Source organism: Saccoglossus kowalevskii, chromosome 12 (assembly GCF_978046115.1).
Source record: "Saccoglossus kowalevskii chromosome 12, keSacKowa6.1, whole genome shotgun sequence".
NCBI lineage: Eukaryota > Metazoa > Hemichordata > Enteropneusta > Harrimaniidae > Saccoglossus > Saccoglossus kowalevskii.
Window position 1 is genome coordinate 12,271,287 of NC_140652.1, and position 22,050 is coordinate 12,293,336.

Consider the following 22,050-nt stretch of genomic DNA (forward strand, 5'->3'; position numbering starts at 1 on the left):
AAAACAACATTATATTCATATTCATGATACATCATGGCGAATAATCTGCTGCATCGACATCATAAAATCCATTGGCATTGATAATACTGTAATATAATATTGTCTAATTACACGTAATCATGACGCAATGAATGTACATAATATACTTATGTTTAAGTCTATTATAATAGTACACATTATAATGTTTCATCATAATAAAATGGTGAATATAAATGATATAATGGTGTTCAATTTTATTAATATGGCGAATGTACATAATATATTGGTGTTTATATTACATAATATTGTTAGAAAACAAAAGAATAATGCATCTCCTACATGGTATATTATCATAATACCCTTGTGGTTTGCCATATAGAGTCTTATAACCAGCTGCTGCCAGTTACAATTTATATCATTAAGCTTGTTAATTACAATTACTGTATAAGTGGCTCACCATTGAGCACACCTCACTTCGTATCATCAGAGTGTATGATCTGCAGATTTGATAGATCATTACTGCGCAATACTCGTCATGAAATATGCTTAAACCGAATATATACACGAGTGCGCTGTTGATTTGCGGAATGCTGGCATATATAGCACGACATGTTTACGAAAACGGTTCCATTAACTTAGGACGTGCTTCTCAACGAAGGACAGAATATACAAGTAAGTAAAAAATGGCCGTTGAGATATCGTGTCTTGCGAGAGCCACGTGTCTTGTGTTTTGCTCTAAAGAAGTTCCATTTTCTACTGCCATCGCGTTCACTGCCCATCTGAAAAATGCAATTCTAATATTCGGGAAAAGTGGCGGAAAGGAATGGATCAGTATTCAGAAGGGGCAAAACAAGTCACGTTGCTCTCTTGCTGATAATGATATCTCAGCAAATCGTGTATATTTAGTGTTGTTGTAAGACTGCGGTACTGCGGGTATTTTTTTTTTCTAATGACTAACAGGTGGAACATCGAAAGTTTGAAATTGACAATATGCACAATTAGCACGTGAAAGAAAACTATAGAATGACATAGATATAACAGTTGCTCATATGATAATTATTATTTCATGCTAGCTTGGTCTGCGTCTCATTTGAAACGAAACACTACTAATTTCATTCCACGATTATTCATAAACGCACGGCAGTAGAACTGAAAACATAGTTCTCTGTCTCAAACTGTGTTGAGCTACGCAAAACAATAACTACACAGAGTATTGCTCTCAAAACCTTTAATAAAACAAAAGAAACCAGATTTACGTCGTTGAACACACCAAACGTGCGGAAGGAGGGAAAACACTATTACAAATTATATGACTACGTGGTTCGTGGACGAAACAGTATAAAACAATGCGGGTATGCTGTTGTAAAGAATAGCTGATTAATTTCTGTGGAGAACGTTTGAATCATACTAAATCAAAACTTTATAATTATTAATCAAATTTGTTCTAAAGCTGGCTTTACTTTTAATTAATAAGAGCTTTGCACTTGACTCATACAAACAAAAATTGGCAGCTGCTACTCAATAATCACATTAAACAGTTGGCATACGTCGTCTGTTTCATACCAAGTTTATTTCATAAAATGCAAAACAAAAAAAAACATACCAAATGATTCAAAGGTTTAAAAAAAAAACAATATGTTATATATGATGAAACGTGGAAGTACGCGACATACATGTCAAATTTGTCCAACGTTTTTATCTGTTTTTATAGTATTCATCAAGCTGATTGAATTGGTCGTAGTTTGAAATCAAAATGGCCAGATTGTTCCAGCAAAACTGCTATTTTGATCATGGACAGTACATATTAATCATTTTTTTAGTTTTAACAGTCTTTCATTCAGGTGACAATTGATAGGCGAATAAATTAGTATTTTCAAACAGACACTGAACATGTGGTGTGTGTAATACACCCAGGATTATTTGCTCTCGTTCTTACACGGGATGTCGACAACATGACAGTATCAGATACCTACTGTCTCGTATATGAATACAGAAACTGATATATTAATACTAGTCTGGGAACATTTCTTGCCAGCAATTCAAGTGTTTCCTACAGTGCTTGCTATAAATGCGGAAGAAATAGAGACAGCGGAGGAGAGAGACTGGGCAACGAAAGGAAAAATTAACCCTGAAAGAGTTCTCAATAACAACTCCGTGGAAACTACTAAACAAGGTATCTATCAAGAGAAATATCGAATTTTAAAATTGTGAAATTGAGGGCCAGTACCTAGATTTCATTTGAGTCTATTTACATACCAAATTTTGAGTACAATGAATGAGTGTGCTTATTACTCAAAATGTGTGTACAATACATTGTTTCCATGAAATTCGAACACGCGCTGCATGACGAACGCTACCATATAAGGTAGTAATCGTATTCAACATGCACGCATATTCTGGAGCATCTATCAGTGTCTTCTGAAAATGTAATTGTTCACGTGATTCGGTGGCCATAAACATAGACGTGCTTTACTTTTCATACATAATAATTTGGCCAACCGGGTTATTAAAATAAAATAAGTTAGTCGTTATTTTTTGCCACAATTTTAGAATCACCAAACAATGTTCAAACACATTATATTCAGAATCTCTTTTCCAATGTATGATTTGTCGGTTTTAGTGTCACGTGGTATTTCTGTCTGTCTGACTACGTCATACATGGCTCGTTCGCCGGTAGTATATCAATTATCAATTAATCGTCTCTGTGAATCAACTGCGAACGAGCCTAAGTTGATGACGTAATCGAACAAATGTATCACGTACACCAAAACAAATTTCACTAACCGTAATGGTTGACAAAACACCTCACACATAATGTGTGATCAGTTACAAAGAACGGTTTTAACATGTCAAACTAAAATTAAAATATTGAGAAGCGCGGGAGAACGAGAGAACGACTAGCTCTAACGAGAGAAAAAGAACGACCATCCCTATCATCAAGCGTTTTTTTGTTTGTTTTGTTTTGTTTTGTTATGTTTGGTTTTGTTTTTTGCTTGATACTTGGTAAACATGATAACACTGTTACCATATACCTTTCTCTTACTGATTTGACTATGCACGATATGTGTGTTTACTAACCTTGGTTGTTTGTCATTTGTTTTGTGTGTTTTTTTTTATTTCTAAATTTTCTTTTGATTATACGTTTGAATATTTATAAATAATATGTAGAGGGCGCACTCAGCTCTGTCAACTTGTTCTTGTCAGAACCAGAACCAGTGTGATTGAATTGGTTTATTTTTTAAATTGTGGGTACTCGATTTATTTGCTCTATGTGTAAAATTGTGTTGCTTTTCAAGTTTTTACATTGTCGTCAAACTTTTTGTAGATAGTGACTGTGGTGTGAAATTGGCGCCATTAAATAATCTACCGGTGGTGGCGTTGGCAAGTCGACCTGGTTGTGGTAACACTTGGACGAGACATCTAATTGAAATGACAACTGGTCTGTACACAGGAAGTATATATGCATCCGGTGTTATATATAAAAACGGTTTGTATCATTTATAGCATAAATACGATTAGGCCAACAAAAAAAAACTTATGTTGCCCTCAGTCGGAAAATTGAAAAATTGAGTCGGTCGGTCGGATTTTTTTTTTTTTCTTCAGAGAAATACAGATCAACCCGAGGTTCAAAGTCGCCACTTATACCCCCGGGGACCCTGGGGATCAAACAACGGTCCGGGATCGTTAATTGTTAGAGGAAATACTTTTTTACTGTAAAAATGGTGAGTTTTTAATATTTGGGCCTATTAAAAAAAAACGCGACCCCATATTTATATTTTTCGGTCGGTCGCTGAGGGCAACAAAACAATTTTTTTTTGCCTTAGGCATAAGCGAAATTTCTCGAAAGATTTGAAAAATTATATTAATGTTAAATGAGCTCACACTGATCTTAGGTTTTCTGGGTGAGAAGGAGAGCTATAGAAATGGCAGAACTGTGGTTATAAAAACACACAGATTTGACAAGACGATGATCAAAGAGTTCGAGAAAGCCATAGTATTATTGAGAAATCCTTATAACTGTTTTATCGCCGAGTATAACAGAGAAAATGCTAATATGACGATTGCTGCACCAGAAGAATTATTTAGTGGAAAAGGTGAGAGTGTTGCAAGTGTATTTATAATCGTATTTATAAGTTTGGATATTTCGTGGTTACCCATAGCTAATAACTATGTGTCTGGTATTATGGAAAGCTGCTTGTGTTTGTTTAATGGTGCTTCCCGTTATCTCGTATTTTAGCCGTGATTGGCTAAATTATTTATATTAGGGTTTGTAGCTGCTCAACACGTGTAACTGTTAAGTTAGACCCCGTTCGATAAAGCAATATTAGGATCAACAAACGACACAGACTAAAATGAGTAATAATACCGCAACATAGTGACGCAGTTCAAACAATAATAAGCCGTGGATATCACAGTTGCTCATATGATAATTTGATGTGTTGTTCTTGATTACAAATTACTAGATTGTAGTATTAGAGAATGTGTATGGTCTGTGTCTACTTCTTACATAATTTTAACGTGAAAGTTCATTTGTGTCAATTGAAACTTGTTTTCACATGCGAAATATTTTCGAGTAATATACTATCGTCATCGCATTTGGCAGACAAATGTACAATAAATACGAATATACAGCTGCGGGCTCAATCGAGGACAGATTAATATAGATGGGCTGAAATGTAATACTTCACCACGACAAAAATGTATTAACTTACAAGCTCATTACGATGACCAATGACCTAGGTTACCTTAACCCAGTGTCTTATTTTGTTTCCTTGCTTGCCCACAAAGCTGCATATATAATTAATAATATACATCATAATAATTATTGTAAAATTCTAGCTCATTATTAATAACATATTTTTGTTTTGTTTGTCAGAATGGGAAGATTTCGTGGTTTCACAAACGTGGCGATGGGAAAAATTTGCAAGTAATTGGTTACAAAGTGACATTCCCATATTAGTAATCCACTACGAGAATCTACGAGACAACCTGCTCTCCGAGATGCAAAGAGTCTCTCGTTTTTTGAACGTAACTTCATTTGAGTCCAGGGTCGATTGTTTATTAAATGACCCTGTAGGAAAATTCAAGCGCTCCGGAGTCGATCATTCGCATATAAAAAACGACCGATATTCAGAGAAAATGCAAGAAATAATAAATGAAGTGATTTTAGTAACAAACAAACTGTTAAAAAGAAACAAGTATCCACTGATGCATGCGTAGAATTACTAACACTTTATAATGCCTGTTTGACTACGTGATTATGCTGGGTTTCAGTGCAACACATTACTTCGTTACCATACCTGTTAATTTCTATAGAGCACTCATTAGACATGTGAATATATGTATGTATATCTTTATCCTGGCGTTCACATTCAGAGACAATGTTCTGTGAAACAATGTGCAAATGAAGTAGTCATATTATTCGGAGTTATCGCAATAAATATAGTATAATACTGTTCATTACGTATATCTAAATAGTTATCAAGTTTTAGTACTAACTAGTAGATAATATTTTGAGTAGTTGTGGAATATTTATTGGTCATATTTGTTAATAAAGTTTCAGCGAAGTTGTCAGTTTGCAAACTATAGTCCCAATAGATTTGTCATACATTGAAACCACCTTGAAGGAGTTTGAAGTGATATGGGTGGCTTGGAAAGCGTGACTAGTAAATCGTTTTTTGCGATGACATGCCTGTACATTTTGAGTTTCCTTGAATGTGCTAACACTTTATCTGGCATTCAACCTGACATACAATTATATTTTTTACTTAGTGTTAGCTTCCAAATGCGTTTTTCCTCAAATCTTCCAAGCACCCTCCCCGTTATTCAAAAAGGTCAATCCTCATAATATCCAGGTATCCAGGTAAGAATATCACCATGATTTCACTTCGGTACTTAATACAAACGTATTCACAACTGTCGTACAATTAAAAAAAAATATTTGAACCTAAATGCTAAATGATTTGTACAAATTACTAATCAGTGTTTAAATCTGTCCTATACCTTTGCTGAAAAGTATGAATAGTCAATGTGTAACTGGTCTACAAGCTTCCGACAGCCGATTGGCTCAACGAATGTTTGCATTGTCTCCGAAAGGGAGCCATACTGGTCGTTTGAAATTTCCACATCCAGTCTGCAAAGTGTTTGCGTCGAATACGTGTCAGTCTGACTGTATTGAATGGTTAGGCTCGTATATAGTGTCAACTGTCACAATCGTCAGAAACATCTTGTTGATCGTGTTATGAATATTAATTGCGTCTGAGTTTGACGAGTTTGCTGAGTTGTGAGTTTGAATATCGTATTTTATGTTCGTATATGTGCTTGTAATTTCGATTTATATATTAGTCAGGCGACTAAATTAAACATAGAAATAAACGTTTCCTTTTTTTTGAATAAGAAACACTGGCATACATTAATTAATACATTACCCATACATTAATCCAAAATTAATAGTCGTATAGGGAATTAAACAAAGTACTATGGGCATATAACAATAACAATATACATATGTCAAAGCATCCTCACATGCTGATAATGCATTAATAATTCACTGGGTTTAAATTTCATTATTTTGTTTGATAAATATTATCCGCTAAATTAAATCCACGCAACTATTTTAAATAACATTAGAATTCATTGTTGTAATGTCAGATTCGTGAATTTAAAATCTATTGAATATGCTCAAAGCATAAAATAGTGAAAATAAATGGTCTTACAGTGCAGTAATGTGCTACACGAGAGAAGTGATTAGTCTTAGAGCATTCATAACAATTAATGTACAAAAGAATAATATTATGGACTTCAAGTAGTAATATGAGGTGTTTTCTAATTAGTGATCATATCCTGCCCTACTGGTAGCATCGCCATATATAGTAGTAGTCAACTCATGAAGAAACCTTCTTCTAGGACAAATTTTGTTGAAACAATCAGAGATCTGCCTAGTAAGTGATTTGTTAATTTTTGTCACCAGCGTTCTTACAGGGACCTCTATAATGTTCAGTATAATTACATTACATGCTTGCCTGTAATCGTTAGTGTAATTACAGGCAATTTAATCCGTGCGTCATCTGCTGCCGCCAAATCGTACGTTTCCACAGAGCGCAAGGAATTTACAACTAGACACATTTCAGCTACATACGATGTTTAGAACCAAAATAGTATGTGTTGTCGCATTGATGGCTTGCGTTATCGTAGCGTATGTGGCGAAACGGAGGATATTGTACGATTTGAAAAATGATATTAAGGAGTCCAGCCAAATGCATCCTCCGTCTCAGTTGAAGAGAGAGTATAGTAAGTAAAATACACATCATTTGTTACACCAATTACCTTCTGTTTATTACCCGATGTTAAGACCGAGCTACACAGAATGGTGGTCATACGATGCGTTAACCGTTTCCAAGGGGACATAATTTTAAGATCTGCTTTTAACATCCTCGAGCCGTGATGCCATATTTATTCAACTATGGAAACCTTCCTAACTAAACAAGTATCTGTAACAACATCACCATGCCGGGTAATCAACATGTACTTTGAAACACGTGTGCATCTATTTGGGGTTTGCGCATTGTTAACTTTATGAAATATTGATTAAATCCACAATGACGTTTTTCAACCATAGTTATTGGACTGTTAAGGTTGTAAACTAAGTGAAATCTACACAATGAATGAAGAAACAAAAATAGATGCACAAACGTTATTGGCAATACGTGTTCTGAAAGCTTAAATGTGGAAGTATGTCGGCACTTGGGTATGTGTGGGTCCCCGGATATACAGGTAACCGGGTAGACAAGCAGCCGGAATTTGTTTTCGCAGGGTGTTTATGCTCAAGAATCTCGTAAATTAATAATAGTACTCCTGGTATTTCATGAAATCATAAAAGTTAAATTTACATAGTCTTTTATTTTACAAAATAGAGATTAATTATTGTTGTGTCATAATTTTACTTCAGTTTTTGTTTTAATATGTTAATCTATTCATTCTAACCATTTCTCAAAAATCGCAATCATGTTCTCACACACACGTTTCCTCGCAATTATTAAGTGCATTCACATGAGTTTAATTTGTCAGTATGTCTAAACTTCCCCCGATTTCTCAAATATTTTCAAACCTTTATTGTCCACTGTCAGCGTGTTCGTCATCCACAAGTGAAATGTCGACAAGACATTTTTTTCGCAACTTCCATTAATTTCCACAAAGTGCGAATATTTATGTCCTTTATAAGATACGCAGTTTTAGTTAAGGTTCACATAGGGGCGTTCCTCGCAATAATATTATTACACAAACTGTTGTATAACATATAGCTGGAATGCAGTCTGCCGTATCTACGAAGTTGTTATTAATTATATTTCTGATGCAAAGGTATTATCAGGTCCAAGCATGATGATTGTTTAATATGAAATAATGATAACTCATCATGTTAATCAATATGTTATTTACTTAATATTAAGATTAACACATCATTTTACTTTGATGCATTCTTTGTGTAATTTCCCATATTAGTCTGGTATAATTAATAAAGTACAAGCTGTTGTTATAATATCATGTGATCCTGGAATTGTCGACAGCGACATCACGATAACATTTCAAAATTATTATTAAATTACATTTTCAATACATGACACAAAGGTGGGTTGGGATATGTAACATTTCAACATAACTAACGACATGGCAGTAATTTCTAATGATCCATTTAAATATAATTAAACTGCAACCAAGTGTGGCGTTGTTTTAACTCGATTTAGTTCAATTAAATCGGAATTAAAATGGAATCTTATTGTATAAGTCACATTTAATTGAATTTGTAATTGCTAGGTAATTTAATTTATTCAAATTCAGTTAGTGACTACTATGTCATGTTCTAGTGCGTGTATGCACAAAGGAATTATCATCACATGGGATATAGCCGTAATAGTGATTACATATTGTCATAGTAAAACAAAGTGGTTTCACTATGTTAACATTTTATAATTAATATCAGTTCTATTTTAATGAATTTATAATCATATTAGAAGTCTTGATTGAATTTTAAAATGAGCTATCTTCAAGGAATGTTTAAGGGTGTGATATGTTCATGCGACGTCTGAATATAGGCCATCGCACTGTGACGTCATATGTTTACGTTTATGCCAACCTGTATGCGACTGCAATTGCTAAACAGGTCATGGAATGTCACACCAAGAACATTTGCAACCAATACAGTGTGGACATCATCTGTGATAGTAGTGACGAAGCACACTATTAGATTTTTTATGGTGTTTCTCTGACATTGAGAAATCACCGTCTGAGCTTTGTTGGAATACAGCTTTGAATATGCAACCAGGTTGCTCAATGAAAAGGCAACACAATTTTTTTTAAAACTTCACATGGAGCATTTTTTATGTAAGTAGACAAACAGCGAGGGCAAATATAAATGATAAACTGAAAATTATGTACTTGAACCAGCAAAATAGCTATTGTTAAATTGCGATGGTAAATTTATCCTAGCATTTTACCGCCTAAAATATTCATCACACTCTTAAGCACGTGTTCATTAGGACGCTTGTTTGGAGCGTACTGAAGCGGGCGTCTGCTTACCGAGGCAAGGCGCTTTGCTGTGATTGTGTTTTCAAATGTCTTGTATTCCTGTTTATATGCTTGTAATCTACCTGTACTTATATTAGAAATCAGCAAAAGAAAGCATCGAGGGTTTCAGTTAAAGTATGGTTAAAATATGGTCTACTGAGATAGGTATAATATAAAGTATTATAATTTTTACTTCAAGTAAATCAAGTCCTTCCTGAAATTATCTCTCACGAAGAGAAAGTCCTGGTAACGACTACTGAAGAGAAAGACCCGTCGACGACCGAAGAGAAAGACCCGTCCACGATCGAGAAGAAAGACCCAACGACGACCCAGAAGAAATACCCGATTACAACCGAGGAGAAAAATCCGAATACGACCGAAGAGAACGACCCACTTACAGACAAAGAGAAAGGCCCAATCACAACAGATAACCCGACTTCCACCGAGGAGAATGACTCGATCACGACAAATGAAACTAATGAATTTCTAGATGACAACACGCTGCGTGCTTCCGAACAAGGTATTGTAAACAGTGTAAATTTTTGCAATCATAAAAAAATTAGTCCAATAGTGTGCGTCAGAATTCATCGATGGGGGCGCAATTACTCACGTAGAACAATCATATTTTAGCTCATATAAAACAAGGTCAATGAACTCTTCATTTCGTTGTGAATGCGAACAAATATAACACGTTCACACATGTTTCAACCAGCAGGCGAATACCGACCAACTTGAAGACAATATTTATATTCAAACATCAAAAATCGAACATGTAAATGTTAATTTCAACAATGCCAATTATGTTTGATCTAGAATTTGTATACCATGACCCTGTCTCTGTTCAGTGCATGCTAGCTTTAGTGATTCATTATCCCAGTAGGTTTTATTAAACAACTGGTCACAATAAACAGCCAGAAATGTTCTTCATATCATGCACAATTGGAACTTGAAATTCAAAGGGACGAGTATGAGACAAGAAAAATACTTATATAATGTACATATTACTCGTTTTAGCCAATGGATGTGGCGTAAAATTGGCACCATTAAATAGTCTACCGGTGGTGGCGTTGGCGAGTCGACCTGGTTGTGGTAACACGTGGACGAGACATTTGATTGAAATGACGACCGGTCTGTACACAGGGAGTATATACAATAGTGGATATATGGTTGATACCGGTAAGTATGAGTATTGCATTAAAATCGCCGCACATAGCTAGAAGTTACTTGAATATATTAAATATACACATTTTTGTTTATTCTATCCCTCTCGATGTGTTCAACTGTTGTTTTTATATTCTACCTTAGCACGATGTGTTATCGAATGACTGATTAATTTTTTGATTGGCCGATTGAACCAAGTGAATCGCCACCACCAGAGGGCGCGACTAGTAGAAGTGTTTTTTTCCACCGTAAATGTTATTGCAATCAGTTTATCAAAGGCGATAAACCACTGCTCATTTCGAAAAGAATATAACACTAGTTCAACATCACTAGATAAAACAAACGTTTGGCTTCCTTCCCGAATGTTCATACTTAAAGCTGTAAAAAACCGTACATGACAGCACGCGATAATTTAGTGACAGTTGCTCAAATGTGGTCACGTGATCATATGTCATGTAACTTGGTATATATCAACGATAATAGAAGTAGATATAAACAATAACCATCTGTCTATCTACTGTTTATATATGTATACCATTAACATTTCACTCCATGTGTGGTTATGTTGGTGTCACACACGTCACATAGCCCAGTATAACGTGACTGAATAAACATATACTTAACAATTACCACTTGCAGGTTTTCTTGGCGAGAGAGAAAATTATACGAACGGGCGAACAGTCGTTGTGAAGGTGCATAGATACCTCCAGACTGTTAAAGAACGATTCGAGAAAGCCATTGTATTATTCAGAAATCCGTATAATGGCTTGCTAGCTGAATACAACCGACAGAAAGGGAATTTGACGACGGGGCCGGGACCAATAGAGTCATTTATTGGAGAAGGTGAGGTCTGAATTGTTAAAGTGTATAACACATCACTCGTTAATACTGTACTGTAATTGGTCAAAATGGTTGTGTTATGATTATAACGAATATTGCATCCTAGACTTGACATGTCTTCGTTTGCCTTTCTTTGTATCATTCAAGTACACTAAATCAGCAGAAAAGTGTGGAATTAGTGTTACGTGTGTTAAACTGACTTTAACTGCGACCCCAAGGTTTGCTAACAGCTCCGTAACACAAAAGGGAAATGAGCAGAAAAAATCGACACGTCAAAAATCAAACACGATAATATATTTTCATTTCTTTTGTTTTATAAGAATGGGTGCATTTTGTTGACTCACAAGTATGGAAATGGAACAAATTCGCTAATGTATGGCTACTCGGCGATATACCGACACTTGTGATCCACTATGAAGACATTCAAGATAACATGCTTCGTGAAATGCAGAGAGTCTCCCGTTTTCTGAACATACCTGCCAGAGTCCATTGTCTTTTGAAAGGATCTATTGGTCAATACAAGCGACCAAAACCCGATAAATACCATTTAAGAATTAACCCTTTTACTGAGAAAATGCAGACTATGATCGATGAATTGATTTCAGATACGAATAAACTGCTAAAAAGTAAAAAGTTCCCGGAAATACACACCAATACGACTGCGCAAATTATAATGTAATATTGCGCCCAAAGTAAGAAGTGATTGTTGTGATTGTTCAAATGGACTATGTTACCGAGCATATGACTATGCAGTATGGAAGAAGACACACAAAATGAGAATTCAAGTCAAATGATAAACCATTATGATCATCGATTCCGTTAAATCATCATTTTCTGAAAATGCGCAGCAATATTAAAATCTACCAAAATTAGAACTCGAACATTGAAAAACATTTATGATTAGTAAACCATACAATGACAAATATTATTTGTAATTTTCCACTCAGCATCCAAGAATGCAGTCAACTGTATTGGAATTTAATTTAATGAATAGACAAGCTCGCAATGATTGCCGGGGTTTGAGGCAGTTTAGATCGTTATATCGACCTTTATACGAGGTTAAACTGGAAATATGAGGATTGAAAATATTTTAGCTCCATGTTCCAGCAAATGTATATGTATGTGTCATGTTTGCATCATGCTGGCATTTTTAACACCACACTGCGAAAACGGAAGCAGGCGTGGGAACCCACGCCGACTCAAATTTCTTTGTTCCTGCATTACAATTTGTCCACGTAGTGTGAATTCATGTGCCAGCAGGTGTGAACTGACTTCTCGCCAACGCTTAAATGGGGAGGGGGGAAAGGGAATAAGGAGGACGTTGGGACGTCATACCAGGGGCAGGTCTTGACGGATTGTTACGATAACCGAGCAAGGGGTGTCTCACGTGTCTTAATATTAAAGAACATTGAAGCTCAACTCCAGAAACTGACTGTGTCTGACTACATGGGTGTGTGAATGACTTCAGTGTTCCGTTATAAGGTCTTATGGTATCCCTACACTACAGAAGCGAGTAATCCCCGAAATTCCCCTTTGAGCTACATTACATATGTATATTATTATGACATTCTACATGGCCCGGATTTGTTAACTATTAGTGTTCAATTGAAAAGTACACAAAATATAGAAATATATGTTCAAATTATCATCCTTTGTAAGAATTGCTGGTGTGAGCGCAAGATTATGAGATCCCTATCTTTTTAAATTCGTAACAACATTCTTTTAACAATACGTTGTACAGTGCCTAGCAGCGATCAATAAATTATGCCATTTACAATATAATTTGTTGTAATAATAAAACAAACACCGTGTTTAGTATCCGTTATGCTTTGTCTGTGTTTTACCGGCTTTGCATTATGAATGAAACTGTATCACTCCCCCCTCTCCCAGCAAAATACCACATTAGTGTCGTATATATAAGACTTGCGCCAACTACTCACTAGAAAATGAGAGTGATGATTTGGATTTTAATAAAACAATGCTTTATCATAGAATATTACTAAAACTTTGGAAACTGTGTATCGCGTATCCATCGTTTTATTAATGTTTCGTAGTCACTATCTTATGATTTTTTTTTTATTTTAGTGCGATACACTAAAGTTCGTTTTTATTGTTAAATATTTTTAACTATTTACACGACGCTAACGACAGAAACCTTGCTAAAAATGTACCAATGTTTAAATGTATTTACGTTTAAGTTGTCTTATTTTTGTATACAGTAACTGAAAATGATGGTTTTTTTTGGAGTTTAACAATGGTTTTCAATTTGTTTCAATTTGCTAGCACCGCACCGAGTTTTCAGCTCATGAATATTCTTGCATACATTTGCATACCGCGGATACCGGACCGAAAACGCTGTTTTGATTTTGACCACCTCCCTTAATAAAATATTTACATCAATCTTAAATAGGCGTCTCAGTTTGTGGGCGAAAGCTTTAGGAAAAATTGACGAGGATCAAGCTGGTCTTCGGAAAGGCTATTCTACAATTGATACTGTTTTTATTTTGCAATCCGTGGCACAGAATTACTTGTCAGGAAGAAAGGGAAATGTTACTGTGCCTTTGTGGATTTCTCAAAAGCATTTGACACCGCTGAGCGCCAAAGGTTATGGTACATTTTGTTAAAGGGTAGAGTCAAGGGGAGAATGTTTTTCTTTTCACCTTTTTCATTAATTAATTAATCTTAGTACTACAAACTTCGGATCAAAAGGGGATACAGCTGTCATCAGATTTAGTAGAGATACATTGTTGTTTGCAGACGATGTAGTTTTATTTTGTTGTCTTGTGATTGTTTAAAACGATTGTTAACTAGTTATTTGTTACTGTCAATTTATCCAAGACTAAATTTGTTGTTTGTATAAGCGAGGGTTGAATTTCATGTGCAGAAAAATGTGTTTATAAGAGAAAAACTGAATGTAGTTTCATATTACAAGTATCTTGGAGTGTTGTTCTTCGGTCGGTTAAATTGGTTCTGTGCTTCTAAATCGCTTACCCAATAAGGTAAAAGTCGTAAATGGGTCTAATCAAATGCACGAAGAAATGTGATCCCCAATCTTATGACCATTTCTTCAAAATGATTCTGAAATTTGAAGTCACCACGGTTATGAATCAATTAAAAGAGTACAATATCTTGCTTGTAGAATATTTTAAGCTGTCTCCCAAACTGTGCAGTACTGGGAGATTGTCGGCGTTACAAAATTTGCATAATAACAGCTAACAGAGGCGTCAAGTATTGGGCCAAATTATTACGCATGCCAAGAACAAGGTACCCTAGTAAATGTTACTGTATGCTGTACCACGTAGAGACTTCTCAGTCAAGAACTAGACCAAACTGAGTCACTAATGTTAAACAACTATTATTATTGTGCAATACGCAAGAGGTTTGAAATGCATAGGACGTCTCAAATGTTGATTTTCGTTTCTAGATTGAAATATCGTTTGTATTTTGATTGGTGATATTTCAACTATGGATAAACTAGAACTCCATCGAAATTTCAAAATCCGTTTTGAACCCGAACGATATTTATTTTCCGTGGTTGTCCCCGCTCACACGTGTATTTTATCGCGTTTCCGTCGCTCTGCTTTTTGTAACAGGATAGAAACCGACAGGGAAAATGGTATTGAAAGAAGTGACGGATTATGATGGGTAATAACAATGAGATAGAAGATCATCTGTCACGGTGGCATATTGTCCTATTACGTCATGAGAAATTGCGCATACTTACCAGTCATACTGCTAGTCTAAAGAATAAATGGCTGTAGACTTGCATGTATTTCATGTATAAACCTAACGTAAGAATAATGTCAGACTCTAGTGTAAAGCGGGCATTTCTCAGCACGGACGTAACAGTAGCAGAGTAAGCGGTTGTCGCCAAAAATCCCACTGCAACTTAAAGACTCAGTTGAACTCTTATTTGCACTTTACCAGTTTTATGCATATCAAACCATTTATTGTTACATGGGATGTCCTTACATCATTTGCGTGTTCTTTTACAAGTTCCAAATCGACTAGCGTGGTTTAAAGGGCGGCAGTCGTCACGCCGCGTTCTGTTCGATATGGGACTCATAGCGACGTACACAACGCGTGTAAAATACATTGTTTATTTACATGAAATTCGAACACGCGCTGCGCGACGACCACCGCGCTTTAAGCTGCTACGTTGTATGACATTAGACTCAAAATTTCCTTCACCTTTATAAATCCATAATGAAGACTCCGCATCCACGGCATAACTGCCGGTTAAAATGGCGTCTATTTGCCTGATTTTCTAGACCGTCAGGTTCAGTTTAGATCATGCCACTGTGTTGGGATATATCATCATTTTTCCCCTCTTATTTGTCCGTAAATCCAAACTGGTACCTAGATCATGTTCCTAAATCTTACCCATAGAAAATGTCACCAAAACTAATATACAATTTGCGGATCGATGGTAACCTCTTCTTGTTCCTAATCCCGTCAAAAAGATTATATTTAGCATATACTTGTTGCTATGTTACCATCCTCATAGGTGTCCAGTTAAACCATACTGTCATGTAATGCCTATCCCTTCCAGTTTTTGCAGCCTTTGTTTATCTAACAAACAAAAAATAGTCAGCTGACCTGGTCGTCAGTAGTTCATAAAATAAAACATTTTTTTTACTGTAATTGGATTTAAGCCAAACGATCATTAATTCCACGATCTCCGTCTTACAGGATTAACTGATGCCATGGCTGCCATAATTAAGCTACAGCTTGACTGGAGGTCTAAGATCTGGAAAGACCATATTTCAATACCAACATATGAACGTTTCGTTACTACTCGGCTATAGGATTGTACATTTATTTTACTAACATTATCAGCTGTTTCATTCACTCAGGTTTAATGGCTTGGACCTGGCTTTGAGGCACATTTACTACTAGTGCGATTTGTGTTTTGCACTGTTATAGCGTAAACGCCATCTATTGTCCACATTGACACCAGTTTTACAGGGTTTGTGGAGACACCGGGAAAATATTTTCCAACCAGTTCTCCACACCGCTAACTGCTATGTTAATTTGTTAACCATTTTGAAATGTGTTAGTCTGATTACTATGTCTTGATTCGTTTAGCTCCTAGGTGCATATTCACTATGGGATTCATGTTTTATTCGATTTAGTAAAACACTTTCTGTTTCTGACAAACTTATCATTCAGTTAGTGAATAACAATTAGTGCGCACAATCCCGTCTTTGCCCTGTTATCGTCGCACGTCACCGTGACATCATATCTATGAATTTTAATCTGTATACGTTATATTTATGAATACTGTCGTGAATTGCATATATACAATACGTGCTGGCATATATTTACACAAAATATATTGCAATTTAAAAACAACATTGAGACATACTGACATACCCCTCTTTCAAATTCCTTTGTCGCCTTTCGCCGTGTTATCATTTGACTGTCTCCCAGAATAAATGGCGTGTTACATATAAATATACTTCGCGCAGTACTACATAACAAACAACAGGTTTGTGTTGTGATATGGTCGCAATTGATATCAAGAGGTTACCCCGGGAAGTTACTACTTTGTTACAATGTCATGATTGGTGTAAGGTGTCCCTCTATGTTGACCATTGCAGGCACCTTTGATATAAGAGATACAATCATATTAGAGTTTCGGAGTGAAATATATGGTACGGTCAATTTCTTAAGCCAGGAAATAAATGACACGGCTCAATTGCTAAAGTGAGGGACGTGTTTCTAAATTCAATGTAGTGTGAGCGAACAAAGGTAAGGATTTCGTGATTCCGATATTTTTGTCTTAGGATTAGTGGCACACATTAAGTACTAAAATAATGAATAATTCATCGATTTGTTCACAGCTTAGTGGTAATTGTGTACAGATATGGACGACGACGTAGTATATGAACTGTGTATCGTAGGAGCTAGGCTTGTTGGTTTTGCTGCAGCTAGACCACTATTTTATCACTAGGCACTAAAATATGCTTAATTGGACTCAAAGAACCACAGGTAATGTTTACACAATTTTGAATGTTCTAAATATTTAATTGACATAATTTAAGATCACAAATGGCATAATATGAGGTTATTACGAGGATACTTAAAAAGTGGAACCAAGTTAGTAGCTTTGTAGTGATAGTAACATTTTTACCAAACACGCTGTGAGACTGTGCAGGCATCAAAGTCAAATACGTAGCATTGCAAATAAGTATATTATGACAATATTAAATATTTAATGGGACAGCAATGAATCCACTGACATAACTGCCTTGAAATTATGACACTTGATCGAGAAAAGGGATGCGTATCTTTTTAAAGACTTTTTATACCTTTTATTTTAGTGAAAGTTTTACTCCAATTGTGTCCTAGATCAGTGCTAGCGTTAACAACGCCCACACGTCTCTGCTTGAGCTGGTATGAAACATTCGGCTAAGATACTCACTGTCTACTGCTCACTGCCTTTGTGTAATTATGACGAAGCCTCGATCTTCATCAAAGAGGAGGATAGAAAAATTCAAGGTTTGATTGCCACTAGAACTAACGACCGACCATGCAAACTCGCTGATGATATGAAGTTTCATTTTACGTGTTAACAGGATTTTGCTAACATTTCCTAAAGCTCAAACAAGCTTTCAATGATTGGATGAACTTTGAAAAATCGTAATCGGCATTCTCACTTCATCAATGAGAAAGCCAGAAAACTGGCATGAAATTGTAAAGTGACTGTGTTGGGTATATAAACATTAAATAATACTGTAACACAGTATTCAAGATTTAGTGAGATGTCTATTAGGAAGCACTTAGTACTGTTAATACACTACTACAATTATTCCTTGGGATTATAATGAGGCCTGGCATGTTGTTGCAACAAATTAACCTAACTGATATTAGAAACGTGTACTATGTCTAAAGCTAATGAGACTTGTGAACTAAGTGTGCTATTGCAGAGTATCTGAGATATATCTAAAAATAACAATTAAAAAACTAATTATTACGTCTGAAACTCTATCTGAGGCTAACCAGTCTATTGGGTAAATGTCTTTATTTGAAATAGTGCTCTAGATATGATATTTTAATGAGGTCACATAGCCATATATGATTTGAAAACATGTGACTAATGTCCTCAATAACGCACTGGTTAAATGTCTCCATCAGCAAAAATGCAACACACACATCTCAACACACCAATCTCATTTGAATATTAACAGGAACACATGGAGTGGAGTGCTTGTGTCAACCAACCAACCAACAATCTTAATTCATTAATATAAATGTTAGACTCATTATAAGTTGGCCACCACCATACACATAATCTCATCTTAAATATTTTACGTATTTGACCAGTATTATCTTCTTTTTGACAGGTGTTTAACATATCCATGTATCATGCTGTCAATACTAACAAAATTGGATGTATATCATCATGACATGCATTAAATTGTGTTTCCTTTTAAAATCAGTGCATTAACTGAAGCGTTTGGATCACAACCGGCCGATTGTTGAATGGTTAATCGTGTTTACAGGTAAATACTATCTAAAGATTGAACATGGTGCTCAATTTAATACAGTTCTGAGCACATAGAAGGAAGTGACTGACTGATTTCGTACTGAGGGAGAATCAACATTGCATAAACCTGTCTTAGACATGATGTTTGATATCATTAAAGGTGGGTGTATTACATTACGATTTTGAAAATGTTATTTGAAATCTCACGAGTTAGTTATTGAATGAAACCTTTTTATAAACAAGAGTACTTGCCATCTTTGTCGAATCCAATCTGTAGTAAGTAGACACAATAAATAAATAAATAAATAAATAAATAAATAAATAAATAAATAAATAAATAAATAAATAAATAAATAAATAAATAAATAAATAAATAAATAAAAGAAGCAAAAACATACTTTATGGGTATGGTTATTATTATGATAGTGGACGATTCATCAGAATCGGGAAAATGAAAAATAGAATCAAAGAGCAATTCGAAATAGTTTATGTACAACAAAAACGGAAAGTTAAGGTTTCTTTCTAAGTCTGTGCCTAATTCAATGCATAAAAATGATTTGACAGAATACGTGTCATATATACTTCTGGGTTGCAGCTTTGTTACTTTGCTTGTTTCATAAACAATATCAGGAAAATGGGTCTAAAGGCAAAATAAACTTGCTTTCTTGTAAATATTATTGCGCATGTGAATGTATTTTATTGTAGGAAAGGTGGGGTGCTTGACAGCTGGAAGAATCAGATTCTCGAAGGCAAACGTGTTGTTCCAAAAACGTTACAATGTATTTATTTATTTAATTAATTCCATATGTTTTTTCATATTTATGATTAATATACGAGTATTAACTTAAGCATTGTAGTGTCCAATTCAAGTGACGAATTAACCATTTTTACGTAGGTCCAGGAGCAAATGTATTTTAGAAACAATATGAATAAATAATTCCTTATTTTAGGTGTAAAGCCAGTGTCGACACATTGGGGTGCTTGCATTATAGCATGTACACCGAGTGGCCGTGTGTACTGCGACATGGTGACGCCTACACTGGGAGTGGCGGTTGTTGCTACTCGAATTGGTGCTGCTGGTGCTGATGAGATCGGTAGGATGGCAGCACAGATGATGAAAGCTGGGAAATGGGATTACGATTTACCCGCCGAAAACTGTCAAGTACAATTTAAAAATTTTAAATATTTTAAGAAACTCGCATTGAAATTAAAATATGTATTAAACAAGGCAATATGGATATGGTTTAACACTACTGTCCATCATAATTAAGGTAGCGAGAGGGGAGAGCGAGAGGGGAGAACGAGAAGAAAAGTTTTCCAAAAAAATTCAAAGTATTAAACATTATATTGTATACTTACTATAAAGTCGTTAGTCAAAATTTACTGTACGCGATGTATTTAGTGCGTAATTTCGGGTTATTTTCATGAACTCACCTCCGTACATTGGCATACCAGGTTGAGTGACGGACTGAAGACAAAGGATTTAATTTGCATACTGATTTGTTGACCATCCAGCTTTATTATATCCTGTATAATCCGACAATTACGGTATCGCATTCGAAACACAAACATTCACACAATAAGGTTTATCTTCTATCATCTGCTGAATACAATTATAATGTAATTAATTCCAATAATAAAATTAATTACAACATTATATTAAACAATTAAACTAAGGAAATTAAGAAAGTTCATGTTTACAAATAGATGAACGGCTATATGAACTTGGCATTCCAATGTAAATGAACATGCAGTGCTGGCTAAGTTGTTCCTAATACGTATCCTTCAGTTTCACATTCACTTAGTATTGAAGATGCCCATTTCCCAGTTTAGAAATAGTCAGAGCATTAATTTGTTGTTAACTGAATAACAGACATGTACTATTGGGTGTTAGCTTGTGGAAAAAAATATGAAATATATCATTACGAAAAGTCAAGCTACATGTTGAAGTTTGCAGATATTTTGAAATTCCTCACATTTTAAGAGCACTGCAAAAAACGGTGTATTCCATACTTTTTCAAAGATTTTAAAACATAAACATAAAACATTTTAAGCATATGTAGGGACAATGTGGTCAAGATGCATCTATTGCATAAACACCTTCTATACCTTTCTATACTAAAAATATGTTTTGTTAGTTCACACATAAAGTTGTTCACATATCAAGATGTATCTCGCAATATCTGATAGTACAAATATCAAAGAATTATTTATGAGTTCAATTATTTTTTTAGAACTGATATAACAATAATGTTTTAGTCTGGCTATCCATACAAATAACTTCAATAACTGTTTAAAAATGGTATAAAGACAAGACAATCACGGACATAATATTATATATATGCACGTAGAAATTTCTTCGAATGACTAGCAGCCATTTTTGTTCCTACCGAAAAACAACATTTACATAGAACGATTAGCAACTTAGCACTGACACGTGATGCAGACAAATTTGTACTGCGTTTTGATTGTCGAACGATGGCCATTTTATTTTTTTCTCAAATGTCATACGTCTTCCACAGATGCCCACCCACACGTTTCCATTTTAGATCTGTGTCCCACTGAAATAGGCAGTTATTGATTTTTTTGCTGAAAATGATTACTCGTATGCAAGTAAATTTGAGATATTTCTCGTGCTGTAGCCACGCCCACCTATCCTGAAACGGTTGACTGTTTCCGGATTTCCGACTCTTGCCGAAAGTGCGCCACCAAATTCCAAAATATGAGAGGAAGCCATACTCCTGAGCCGTACTTTTATGACACTGCGTCATTCAACATACTTTTAAACGATATACATTTTCTGTCGGCGTTTCTTTCTTTTTTTGTCTATTTTTTTTTTTTTTGAGAGAGAGTTGTTAGAAGTTGTTTTCACAACAAACATTTATGATGGTTAAACGTTGTGTTGTTGGCGGGTGCAGTACTACACCACCGATCCGAAGGTGCGACATCAGTGGGCGGACGGATGGACCTTCTACTTACAGCGTCATAAGTAGTGTCCACTTTACCTCAAATTCTTT

The 22,050-nt window shown here is 35.2% G+C and overlaps 1 protein-coding gene across 1 annotated transcript; it reads left to right on the top strand.

Moving 5' to 3' along the window:
• The first annotated feature begins 566 nt into the window (after window positions 1–566).
• Window positions 567–20,303, top strand: LOC146735524 (uncharacterized). The gene is made up of 11 exons (XM_085505893.1): window positions 567–651; window positions 1,973–2,152; window positions 3,305–3,466; window positions 3,873–4,073; window positions 4,856–5,007; window positions 7,077–7,269; window positions 9,740–10,060; window positions 10,555–10,716; window positions 11,341–11,544; window positions 11,862–12,167; window positions 19,984–20,303. Exons 1-11 carry the CDS (start codon window positions 567–569, stop codon window positions 20,301–20,303), a joined length of 2,286 nt encoding a protein of 761 aa, XP_085362019.1.
• Window positions 20,304–22,050: the final 1,747 nt, after the last annotated feature.